Source organism: Lepisosteus oculatus, chromosome 10 (genome assembly GCF_040954835.1).
Source record: "Lepisosteus oculatus isolate fLepOcu1 chromosome 10, fLepOcu1.hap2, whole genome shotgun sequence".
Lineage (NCBI taxonomy): Eukaryota > Metazoa > Chordata > Actinopteri > Semionotiformes > Lepisosteidae > Lepisosteus > Lepisosteus oculatus.
Window position 1 is genome coordinate 41,286,042 of NC_090705.1, and position 12,940 is coordinate 41,298,981.

At 41.4% G+C, this 12,940-nt stretch overlaps 1 protein-coding gene across 4 annotated transcripts in view; it reads right to left on the bottom strand.

Annotated features, from left to right (window-relative positions):
- The window catches only part of osbpl10b (oxysterol binding protein-like 10b), a 75,638-nt gene extending 62,914 nt beyond the window's left edge, over nucleotides 1-12,724 (bottom strand). The window contains exon 1 of one of the 4 annotated variants that reach the window (XM_006635615.3): nucleotides 12,027-12,724. In XM_006635615.3, coding sequence (XP_006635678.2) covers nucleotides 12,027-12,289 — 263 coding nt within the window. In that variant the 5' untranslated portion in view covers nucleotides 12,290-12,724. Of the gene's footprint in view, nucleotides 1-2,555; nucleotides 2,659-10,428; nucleotides 10,600-10,671; nucleotides 10,780-12,026 lie in introns of those variants that run through there. The other 3 variants (XM_015357001.2, XM_015357002.2, XM_015357000.2) reach the window with 3 other exon arrangements.
- Nucleotides 12,725-12,940: the final 216 nt, after the last annotated feature.

Genomic DNA, 12,940 nt, shown 5'->3' on the forward strand with positions numbered 1-12,940 from the left:
TAGCTACAATCTCAAAGGACTGAGGGGTCATCTTCAAAACAATTTCTAATGAATTCATTTCAACCACTCGAGCATGCAATTTGTTCAATTAAGTTGATTAGAGTTCAGGTGAAATTAAAATTCTAACACCCTCTCGCTCTCAAGGACCACAGCTGGCCAGTTCTGACTTAGTTAAATCAAATTGACTTACAAATCTGATAACAATTCACACATTCCAAGTCTTTAAAAATGATTAGTTTATGTATAACATAAATGACCTCTTGTTTGACACAGGCCTGTCCTATATATTGTTTTATAAACTTTTAAAACAGTTACCTCACTACCTCACAACAGATACAGTATGGCAATAAGTATCTGAAACATCGCCGAATCATGCAACCTATAACGATGAAAACACCAGACATCCATTCTGCATTCAGGGGCTGTTTAAGTAGGAAAAAAAACTGCTCTGTGAAGAGCAGATTAAAAAAAAACTGTTGCTAAAGGAAAGGCAGAGCAAACAACACGGAGAGTGCAGAGATCATGTAACCACACCATGTCATAATACATAATCACTAGAATCTTTCAAGAGCTATAGTTACTGGTGCTCCTAGGAAATGAATGATGAGGCCTTGGATGGAAAAAAAACCTTCTCTTATTTCAAACTTCAAACTGTTCCCTCGCGGTGGAGGACAGTCCTGTAACTGAGACTTCTAAAAAGAGCTTTTGTTTTGCTTGGTCTCAGCTCCCCAAGCTGAACTAAACCCAGCTGAACTAAATACTGTTACATGTTTTGTTGCAACAGACGTATTGCTCAATACTGAGCCACACACCTCCTCAGGTACTTCTTTAGCGTTTTGCAAACTCATTACCTGTTTTCTTGTGGTGCCTGTCTGAGCAGCAGCAAAGCCTTGGCACAATGCTAAACAGCTCATTGCAGACCGAGAATGACATCATGATGAGTCATGATACACAAGAAGGAAATAATTTCTCTTCAGTCCCATAATCTTTTATCTCCGACTATCCTATATTTTGCTTAATAATGTACAGTAAAACTCCTTACACTACGCACAAACAGAAATATTCAATAAACCCTCCACTAACAAAATAATTCTTGAGCAGAAATATTGACTGCACAAACTGCAGTACATCTGCAAGGTGCACTTCAAATTAAAAATGATCCTTTTCTGACTTTTCTTTCACAGTTGGATTTAAATATTTTACTTAAAATAAAAAACAAAAACGGTGTAGTGAGACACGCAGGTTTCAGAAAACTTCACTGAAGTATTTTTCATTTGAAGTGAGCAACACGGGTATCTTGAAGCCAGCTGAAACCTTCCCTCGACGCTTGCAAAGGTATTTCTTCCACTGCAAAGACACTCAGTCCCAAATGACACCCAGAAAGATGCATAGCTGGAAACGCAGATTAGATGAGCAATAGAAAATTCCTGATACAACCGCATAACAAACAGCCACCAGTTGACTGCTCGTGTAGCTTTTTAAAAAAGTATTAAACTACTAGTTATTTTCTTTAGTAAGAAACTACAAATCTTCCCCAAACCCTTGAGTTATTTCATCACCTTTTCCGATTTCCTCCCTTGCCAAAGATGAGTCTGGAAGTTCGTCCCTTTCTGGGCGAATTTCAAGGAAATTTCTAATCCACATTAGGACTAGTAATGGGACGACAAATAGAACCGAACGAGCTTGTTGGACCAAATGGCCTCTACTCATTTGTGTCATTCTGATGTAAACTTTTACACACAAAAAAAGACAGAATTCAAAGGCACATAACATCCCAGGATTAGTAAGACATTGTTATTGAAACCTGTATTAACCTTTTAAAGGCAGCTTATTACATTGCCTTGGCTGACACCATTTAAAACTGAAATGGTCTGTGAACACGGGTATTAGGGTTTAAAAGGAGCCCAACCTGGCAAACAACAAACACATGGCGGGGTACACCTTGGACGGGACACCAGTCCATCACAGGACACACACAGTCCTTACAGTAGTTTGTTAAAAGCAGCGTAATGCACCAAGTCAACCATGTCCATTTGTTGTCTGCTTTCAAATGAGAACAGCGCATTCCAAACATGAGTTGAGTTATGAATCAGGGAAGAAAGACGAGCAGGAGTCCAAGTAGCTGGTTCAGTCATCAGCTGCACCATCTGGCCAGGTCCCTGCAGCTGGTGAATGCTAACAGATCCACTGCTGAAAACATGGAGCAGCACATGGAGATAACGGGGAAATATCCCAGCAATCATTAAACAAACCTCATGGATTCTCCTGTGGTGCCATAAAAACATGTTTTTTTCAGCAGTACACTGAATGCCTGTTACAAAGCATAAGCTGAATACATTTTATTATTCTACATCAATACAGAAATAGGCAGATTACATTTATTTACATTTGAATTTGTTGTACTACCTAATATATGGTTATACCTATATAAATAAAAAAATAAATATATAGATAATACCTATATAAATATAACATTATGATACCTATATACATTGTATTTATATATTTTTTATTAATATTTGTATTCATATTATATAGAAATAAAATATACCTACCTAATATAAAACATGAAAGATTCTTGTTCTTTAGATGTTGCAGCTTTGTTTTCTGATGAAGTCTTTTTTTCCCCTGAATAAAAGTGTTATTGAGGTGAAATCCTTCACAAAAAGCAGTCTACAACCATCACTTTCTTTTTGCTTCTGTGTATGAATCAATTTCTTTGTATCAACTTTGACAAACTTCATGCTGACAACTATATCACTTTTTCCAGTGGGACAACAAACATATGATGAAAGCCATTAAAATAACAGCATGTTGCAAGACAAGACACAAACATCTCACACTCCGAGGAGCTCTGGACTGTGTTCTGCTACCAGATCACTTCCACAATTTGTAAGTCAACATGAGAAAGCACAACTAACATGGTGTGTTTTTAGCGTAGACCTTTATATTTACGAGCACTAATCTTGTCTTTTTGCGTTACCATAAATACAGTATCTGCGCCAAAAAATGGTCAAACTAATTATTTTAAAAGGTCCTAGCCTGCCAGCAAAACGCCAGGTCTGTCATTTCAAGGGGACAGAAATGTACCCTATTGTAAATATACAACATATTCTGAGTGGTCAGAGATAAAAAAAAAGTGCATTTCCCTTTGCAATTATCACTTTTCCCCCCAGTGGGAAGCCTTATCAGCATATTCCTCCAGTGCAGGAATACAGTCAGCAAAGAGCATGAGAGAGAGCTGGCAGGACTCCCCACTCGCTGTTAAGGAAAAAGCCCTGCTGATGCATCAGATGTGACAGGCAAAGTCCAACAACAAGAAAGGCAGCTGGGTCGCCGGTTAAATATTAATCAAATGACAGCGGCTGCACTCATTGTTCCTGGTAAGGCTTTTAAAAATTCTGCAATCCAGTTTTGCAGTCTTCCTTGTGTTTGAGTCATTAGGTTACACCTCTCCGCTGGTATCCTGGATGCCTTCCATTTGCAGTGACGCCAGGATAGACTCAAGCCCAGTTTGGAAAACCATTAGGAACCAAGATCAACTATACACGTATCTTCTAGTTACCTATAAAATCATGTGCATGTACCACTAAATGCTAAATGCCAGCATCACTCTTTAGCTGAAGGTTATCCTAACTGTTCCAGGCTTGTTGCTATACTAGATCTATCCCTGTCACTGGTGGATTAATGAGTAGAGTACACATCTCCTCTTCCTCATGAAACAGGCAATTTTATCCAATGAACCTAACAGCTGGGAATAACTGCAGCAAATCCTAACACACAGGTGAAGAATTAGCACAATCCATGTAGCAGACAACCCAGGATCCTTGAGCTGATTGATTACAAAGTTTTCATTCTTTTGCAATATAACAGTTCAGATAAACCCCCCAAAAATGAGGGTAACACAGAAATAATTAGATATACCTGATGCAGCTCTCTATATAATATAAAGTATATAAAGCAAAATTATAGAGCAAAGCTAAGGTTCCAAACGCAGCTTCTTCACATTAATTAAATTAGCTTTTTCAACAAATTAAAGTTAATTTAATAAAGTTCCACATGAAACATTAAGAGCCATTAAAATGGACAGAAACTCACCTAAGACACCAAACATATAGAATTATAATACTATACCCCACAATTCCACTTGCAGGTTTATGTTTGGAATGGATGACAATACATATTGAGCCATTGATAAAGAATATTAATAGCCACACAGCTATCCAAACATAAAATACTCTGCTATACTGTGGGTGTACTATACTTTTTATACTGTTTTGTGTTAAGTTTTGGTAATAAAAAATATGTAATTCCTGAATTTATTAAAAGTCAGGACAAAGTTGCCAATCTAGAGAACACTGGTCAGACCATGAACAGCTGATCTTGCACACTGGGCGCAACTCCAATCTATCAAACAGGAACTGATTCATACACCAGGACTTCACTGGTTTTAAAGTTGTATTTTATCTCTGAACTGCTGACTCTCTCACTACTCCTGCTTTGCCAGCAGTGTAAAAACAACCAAAAACACATTTCATGCTCCAGTCTTTTTTCCGAATTATTTACATGAAAACCAGAGATGCCTGAAAAAGTTGGAAACTGTCGCCTAAAGATTACTTTTATGAAGAGATGTGGTTTTGTAGCTATAGTTACCCATACAAATATAATTAAAATAATAGGATAAAACAGAATTGTCATCTGTAATCTTTACCAAAAAGAAACACCTTTTTACAATATGTATACCATTAAAATAGCTGCACATTTAAAACCAAATATAGAGAAACATTTATAACTTATAATTCTTCTAAGCTGTACATCTCTGTCAAAGCTTTCCGATTTATTGTGATCCGGTGGCAGCCATACCATGCAGCACTGACGAAGAACAGGTATCTTCGGTTGTCACAGCAACCAACCATGGGCAGCAGCAGACTGACTGCCAAGGCAACCTTAAAGCAGGTGATGTAAAAATATATTCATTACCAAGAACGAGAGACCTGCAAGGTCACATCTTAAAGCCTGTTTGTCCTGTGAGCCACTAGCATTTCACAATTCCCCACTCCGCCGGCCTGAAGCAAGCTCAGCCAATTCTTAACACAAGGCAAAGGTGTACTCATGCTGAAACTTTCAGCCACCATTTACAGAACCAGTTTGTTTTTTGCTGCAGTGCAAAACGTGTTCCACGTTTGCACAACAAACCGTGATGCACAGATTCCAGCACCCGCTGCCAAACCACGCACAAGAGGAAGAAGTTAGATTTTATGTTTTAGATTTTTTTAACCATTTCTGACATGTTCACTTTAGAAATGGTGCTGACTTATAAAGTCTAAGTCAACAGGGATAATAGTGCTTAGCACCAGGCTTGTCCTGTACACAGGAAAAGAAAAATGGACCCAAGTTTTGAAACTCACAGAAAAAATAAATAAAAGCAACTGTCATTTGTTGGAGTTCACATTGAAGTCCAAGCACAAAGCAGTCACTCAATTTTAATAACAGACAGGCGGGCTTAGAGACTTATAGCATTCTCAGAGCACAGTGCAGAAGAGCCTCTGTGCCTTTCAAAACCGAACGAAAACCTATTTTATGTTCTTTTTAGGTTCTCTCTCATGTCGCAACAAGACAGTGACGATCCCTGTGATGCTAACCTCATGAAACAGCAATCAACAAATTTGTTTAAGGTTAAACTGTCTCCAGTTTAAAAAAATCTTTTTACTGTGCTTGCATGTCTATTCAGGACTAACTGAATGCCAATTGCCCACAAACGCTTTCCAAAAATCAGCTCTGTGCCTTTGCTGCACCTATTTTACAGATACACATAATTACAAAATGCCTCCTGTGTGCATGCTTGCAAGGAGAAAGTGCAAGCTTGGGAAATATCGAATTCCACTCTCTCCAGAAGAGACTGCAAGTACATCATTCATTATTAATCAGTATGTTTTAAAAGTATAATTAAACATGGAAAACTCATTCTACAACTGCGTGCTCAAAACGACTCGCTGTGTACAGTATCCAAAACAGTAAAACTGCTGACGAAATAGAATATGGTTAAAGAAGAATAATTCTAGAGCTTCAGCAAGCTGGTTAGTGATAAAAGTAGCAGCGCATGAGGGAATGTGTTTCAAGTGCATTAGTGCTCAGTCTACCTACAGTGCTGTGAAATCTGGTCCTTGCCTCAGGATCACAGCTTAAGCATGGGAATGGAAGCTGCCCATTAGCTCCAGTGGACAATCAAAACCAACTAATGCTTTAAGACAGCTGTAAATTTGCTTCGTATTATACTCAGCAGGTTGGTACTGTAACAGCATAACACACACGTACTGTATAATAACCAGAATACTCAAAAGTGTGGTCTACAAAGAAGAGCAGAATGCATTCAAAATCAGGACGACTTACTGTCAAGGCAACCTTCATTTTTAAATTCATTCTTGTTTCCTTCCTTCCTCTGTGCTGTTTGCAGAGTGGTCAAGCTGTGGTCAGCATAAGCTGACTCCCGTTCTCAGTCTGTTTCTCCACCAGCTGTAGTTTCATTTGGAACCATTTACACAGACAAAGCTGTTTATTCAAATTGCCAGCCTGCTTTCTGTTGTTTTACTGGAAACAGTCACAAACAGCTGGATCCACTGCATCTTTTTGGGCATCTTAAAAATGCTAATTTCATAACAGAAAGCACTGGTAGCTCTTTTTGATGTGGATTAAACTAAAACAACCCTTAGCCTTTTACTTTAAGTGACAGTCATTACTCAAAGCTCATAATCCATGACCGAACAAATTAAATGGGGCTAACCTGCCAAAACTATAAGGTATGTTCTGGTAAGAAGTTCTCATTTATTATTTAAAAATGTCACATTGCATTTTATAGTCTTTTCTGATGGAAGCCTCAGTAGCAAGCACCAACCGTGTACAGTTACGACAAGCAATATTTTTTTGTATCCCATCAAGCGTTTTAAATTCTTGGATCTCTAAACATACAGGTTTAAACATGCAAGTACTTTGTAAAAGACAAGCTTATTTGCTAAGATCTAATGCTGCAAGTCATTTGTGAAATAATGTGGCCCATTTATTTACCGAATATTTTTTAGCATTTTCTCTTAAGTTTAAGGCTAAAATAAAAGTTATATTAGCATACATAGTGTTTCTCTTCTTCATGACAGCTGTAACAAAGTCACTACTGTGGTGACTCATTGCAGTAAAAGGTAGGGAAGTTTTAGTTTTTTACCTTGAAACCCATAATTTTGTTTATATCTAGCCTACGTCTTAAATCGCTTGGGCATTTGAAACTTTGATACGTTGTTTATCATGCGTTTCATGGTTTGGAGGCATTTCTTAATTTCCTGTGTCCTCTGCTCAGCGTAACATCCATTCAGTCATATGATGTTAAATTGCCCAAAGATTGAACGACCTGAGACATTCCGATTCTTTCGAAAATGACATTTCAACATCCCAAAATTATGTGGGCTGCTGTACAATACGGCAGACAGATCGTTCACGCAGGCAACACAATGCATTTTCAAATTACATGATTAAGAAACCCTAAAGAAGGGAACTAGTTAATATATACATATAAAATCATCACAATATCTTGCCTAATCCTGCTAGTGTCTTTTATTTGTAAAGTCTTCATCTGTTCAGTCACTGCACTATGAGGTATGTCGTCACTTATACCATTAATCTTGATCTAATAGGATTTTAAAATATATATTTTAAGAGACATTTCTTTTTCTCCACCACTCTTAGTTACTTTTCACAGACAATCATGCTGCTTGAATAACGCTGCGGAAAAGTAGGTCACCTCCAAGTAAGCTCAGCTTCAAAAATATTTCAACTGCAACTGGCAGGGAAAATGGCTTGAGAAAATAAATGGCATAAAAAAGCAGATTCAAGAGAACGTCTCGTTGCCAATTTTGCATTAAAATACACCCGTCTCCTAGAGGCTTTCCACAGTGAAAACGTGCCATTTTATATGAAACTAGCCACACATAAGACTCAAACACAACCGGATCGACTTGAATTACTATGACCTTTCATGCACTCGGTGTTTCTCACTTCAGTAGAGGTATTGGGGGGAATCGCAGGCACGCGCACGTCAAACGTGTCCGTGTTTAAGTCGCGGACCGATGCCTGCATGGTGTCCGAGGAGATACCACCTATCCTCCAGAGGGCAGACAAGAGGAAGCCATTCTGTCCTTCTGGCCAAATCGGCAGCGATAAACTAACTGATCTGAGGATCCCGTACAGCAGTTCGGAAGAAGCCGGGGCAGCTCCTTGAACAGCATGGACGGCTAACTTGCTCCACACACCCACCACCCTTTGGGTAAAGAAGGGCCTCGGGTTTCTCGGTGTTGCGCCCTCTGGTGGGTATTCTGCTGTTCGGGTTCCCCATTGTGTAGAAACCCACTGGGCTGACTGTCAGCGCCATGGGGGATGTTTAAAACTTTTATCAGTTCCCCTCCGTTCAAGACTCAAAAGACCCCCAAATAATGTAAATCTCTGCTTCAGACTTCACCGCAAAAAAATGCTCAAATGGCGAGTTTTAAAACTGCATTTCTTTCCATATTAAAACGTCCTTTGACTGTTCAGAGCTGAAATTATCCCTTGTAAGCCCTTGTAAATCACAGAAAGCGAGGTGTGGAAATTACGACACAGAGACGAAGGAATTAAAAAGTACACTGCTCACAGGATAATGGATAATGCAGAGAAACATAAAATCCTAATGCCTCTAAGGCAAGAAGAAAAACAATGCATGTATAATGCAACTGTAAAGTGATGTATTATCGACTCAAAGGCATTCACTGGTTTATTTTATTGGTTTTCAGAGCAAACAGGACCATGTCAGAACAGAGGACAAAGCTAAAAATACTTCAAGACTGCTATCAGCTAAATATTTGGTGATAAATACTGTCGTTATCTTAACAATAGTGACATTAAAGGCACAATCGACTGGTTCACACAATGCACTTATCAAAGCACCACCTGTAGTTGGAGAATTATTTTTCTAACAATAGTACAGAGCAGGTCACAGCTCTGTCCTCCTGCAAAATAGAAGCTCCTTCAGACACAGCCTCAGAGATAGAACAGTCATAGCCTTCATTTACAACTGCTCGATATGAACACCTTCCAGCACATCCACAGTGCAATCGGCACATCAGATTATTCTTTGGCTCCGACCAAGGATATTTTAAAGAAAAATCTTGGTTATACTTCTACAGTCTTGTATTCTCTAAAGGCCACAAGCGCTTGCAAGATCCAGAACAAACAGTAGAGCATTCAATGAAGAATGCAGCATTATACAGTATAAACATAAATAATTGTCATGCTCTCTAAATACCTAGAGGCAATTAAAACTAAACTGCTCTTCATGTTTCATCCCTTGTTAGCACAATTGCCACAGAAACCAAAGTCAGATTGGTTACCATGCCAAATTACAACAAGGTTTCTCTCATTTTTCCTTGTCTGTAGACTTCATATTGTTCCTGTACATTTTGCATAGACTTTTAGAACACGTTTTCTGCACGGGAAAGCATTTGTGATTTTTCTTAATAACCATACTACTTAACATAAACTATCAAAGAGCACGTGGTGATTTATCCATTCTCTCCCTGAGCCTTACATCAAGAGAGAACAGACAAACTCCCATTGAAGAAACAGCTGTTGCCTGCACCATCAATACAGGCAGTTTTTAAAGAGTTTCTTAAAGGGGTCTTTAAGAAAGAAGTTGGACTCTAAAATGGGAGCAGAGTACTGGACTGAATTCAGACCACTTCTACAAACATTTAAAACGTTTTTTTTACTGGGAATGAGCACTCTGAATTTATTACGACAATCCATTTGAAGTAACAAAGGTTGTTCCTATCCCTTACTTTCGTCAAATCTCTCAAGGCTCAATTTTTTACTCCATGGTATTGTCGGCCATACCAGCTATTCTTACTGTCTCGCAATCAACTGATCAAATCATGAAGACTGACTGTCCCCAATGCATCACGATCCCAACAGTGGGGCAGTGAGGTCACCAGTGCTTCAATGATCAATTCTTTTTAAGTAGAGAGTTAGGTTAACAGTGTTTATTGTCTGTCCTGTTAGCGTAACTAGATACATCACAAACCTCAGACTAATAAGAGACCATATGAACTGGACAAAAGCATTTGGGAGAACACAGCATTGCAATTCATTCATCCCCAGAGTAATGCCTGTGAATCACCAACATGACCGTTTTCAGGTAAGTACTTGCCCCCTCTATGCCTCCAACAGCTTCATGGAAATCAGAGTTTACCACATCATTCCCCAAAGAGATGGTGCAGCTGAAGTCTAGCCCATCTTAGAAAACACTGTGGGCGACCCCAGTGGACACTTTACAAAAGGCTACAGAGGAACTGCGGGAGAAGTTTAAAAAGCAACAATTCCAAGCTTTACCCTGAGAAAATAACACTGACTTACGGTAAGCGAAGTGCAAGGTTAAACCTGCCAAATCATCCCATAACACCAGCAGTTGTATTGACTATCACATGCGCTCTCAGAGTACTGCCCTGCCGTCGTGTTTTCGATAAACGAGGTTTTCTGTATAAGCTGCCCTGGGCTTCCCCGGTCACAGTCAAGTCGGCTACAGCGACGGCTCTCTGTGCCAAAGACACGTGGCTTACTCAAGCGAGCCAACAACAAACGAAAAGACTTTCGCCTCACCCCCAAAATGCACGACCAGACTGCCCTGCGCTTCAGCCACCTGACCCGGCACCCCAGCTAGTCAACCGCGGTTTGATTAGCCGTCGTCAGCCCTGCTGCAATCTGCTGCTGCTGCTGTGTGCTTTAAAAAAAACAGGAAAGTGACTTTATACCACCACAAACATCACACGACAGGTCCCGCACAGCCTCACCCCCGGTATATTTTACGTGTCCTGCAACTAAACACATTTTCTGTTGGCTCTCAGCTTTATGCCATACCTACACACTAAGCACGGGCTAACACAGAAACGCCTAGGTAAAAAAAAAGCTCTGCTCCTCATCCACTCACTGACAAAGCAATGACATACTTCTAAAAAAGTCTCACTTCGAGGGGCAGTTGTAAAACATCGGGTTGAACGTCCCTCGGTCTCCGGCACTATTCGTTACAAACCAGACCCTAATCTAATAAAAACCTAACGAATAAAATCTGCACATGAAATAATAATTGCTCGCAGCCAACTTTTTGTTTTCCTCCCGTGTGCATCCCATAAAATACCCTGACTCACAATGTCGCACGTTGCCCCATATGTGTTACTCCCTTCTTAAAGCAATCTGCCACCTGGTTAATCACAATCTCATGAAACATGTGGGCCCCTTTCCCTGTTCCCTTTACCTTAAAGCACGGTCATTAGGATAGTGCTGCGAGTATTACACTCTAAATGTGCTGTTAAATAAACAAAATGTAGCATAAGGAGACTACAGAATAGCCGCGCCAGGCACAATTACAGCTGTTTATCCAGGAACCCAACTGTAACACTGAGTGGTTTATGACTTCAGCTCAGATGTAGTGCATACAAAGGTGATGGCTAAGGTTATCTGCGCTCTGCTCTTGTTGTGCCTAAACGCGCTGTTCGGACATTATCGCAGTATTTTAACCTTGATGCCTCGGATATCGATACTGTGCGAACGTGGCACTGCATTTTTTTTTAAATGTTGACATGTGACTCCGAAGTGTCCGTGAACGCTCAGTTCTCTGTGATGTGTAACCAACTCATTAAAACTATACATCAGTGCTGCCAGCGGATTCAGCTGGGTAGGGGAAATGGGAGTTTTTCCATCTCGGAGCATGAGATGCGAAGTGGGGGGGTTTCAAGCCGATCTTTAAAAACCGAAATCTGCGGGAAACCACCGCTGGAAATCCGATACCCCCGTAGCAGAGGAACGGCAGAACCAACAGATAATGAGGGCTTCTCGACGTAAAACGTGAAATAAAGCCACGGTTCTCAAAAGAAATGCGCCGTGCACAACCAGACGGTACGCCGCCGAGGACGGAAACTTGACCGAGACCGTGCACCGCGCCGCGTCCGCCGCCTTACCTGTTCTGCCAGCCCTGGAGGAGGTTGGTGTATTTGCTCAACACCCCTTCCAGCTGCTGCGGCAGCCCGGCGCTGTTCCCCGGCACTCCTGCCCGGCTGCCCCCGCACCCCGCCGGGCTGCCAGCCGACCCCGACCCCGATCCCGGGCTGTGGGAGCCGCTCCTGCCCGCCTTCCTGGCGGCGCTGCCCCGGTCCGAGGAAGACGAGGAGCCCGAACTCGTTTTGTGGGTCCCGGGATGCGAGTCGCTCAACGCCTTCTCCATTCTGGCGACAATTCTTCGCACTGTTTTAATATTTCATCGGCATTGGAGGGGGGAGAAAAACACGCCCTCTCTCTCTCTCTCTCTCTCCTCTTTCTGGAATCACAGAGGGAACTTCAAAGATGCAGGATCCATATCGGTCTGGCTGGGTGTCTGTCTGTCCCGGCCACTCGCCCCAGTCAGTCATTGCCCCATAGTCTCCTCCGGCCGCTGCAGCTGTGGCACTGTGCTGCGCTCTGGTAGCGTGTGTGTGTGTTTTTTTTTCTCTCGTCTCTTGGAAATCACCGTAGGGTCACTCCCTCCGCTTATCCGCCAACCCGGATATTACACTCCGCTCCAGCGAGCAAATAACATCATCGCGCAGAGCGGAGCAAACCCCTGGAAAACCACCAGCGCAATGCCGGGCTAGCACGCCCGAGCCGTGCCCAGCTGCAGGGCCGCTGTACCGGTCGGGCACGGTTCTCTATTTGTGTTTGTTGTTGTTGTTGTTGTTGTTGTTTCCCCCCCCCCCAAACTACAGCTGTCTCGTTGTTGGTCGGAACTTCTGGCACCCCGCTGGTTTGGAAATGCATTTTCTTTGATTCTTGGCACAAAAACCCCACCCAGAGGACACGGCTTAAACTAGGGGGCCAGTGCATTTTAGAAGTGAGAACA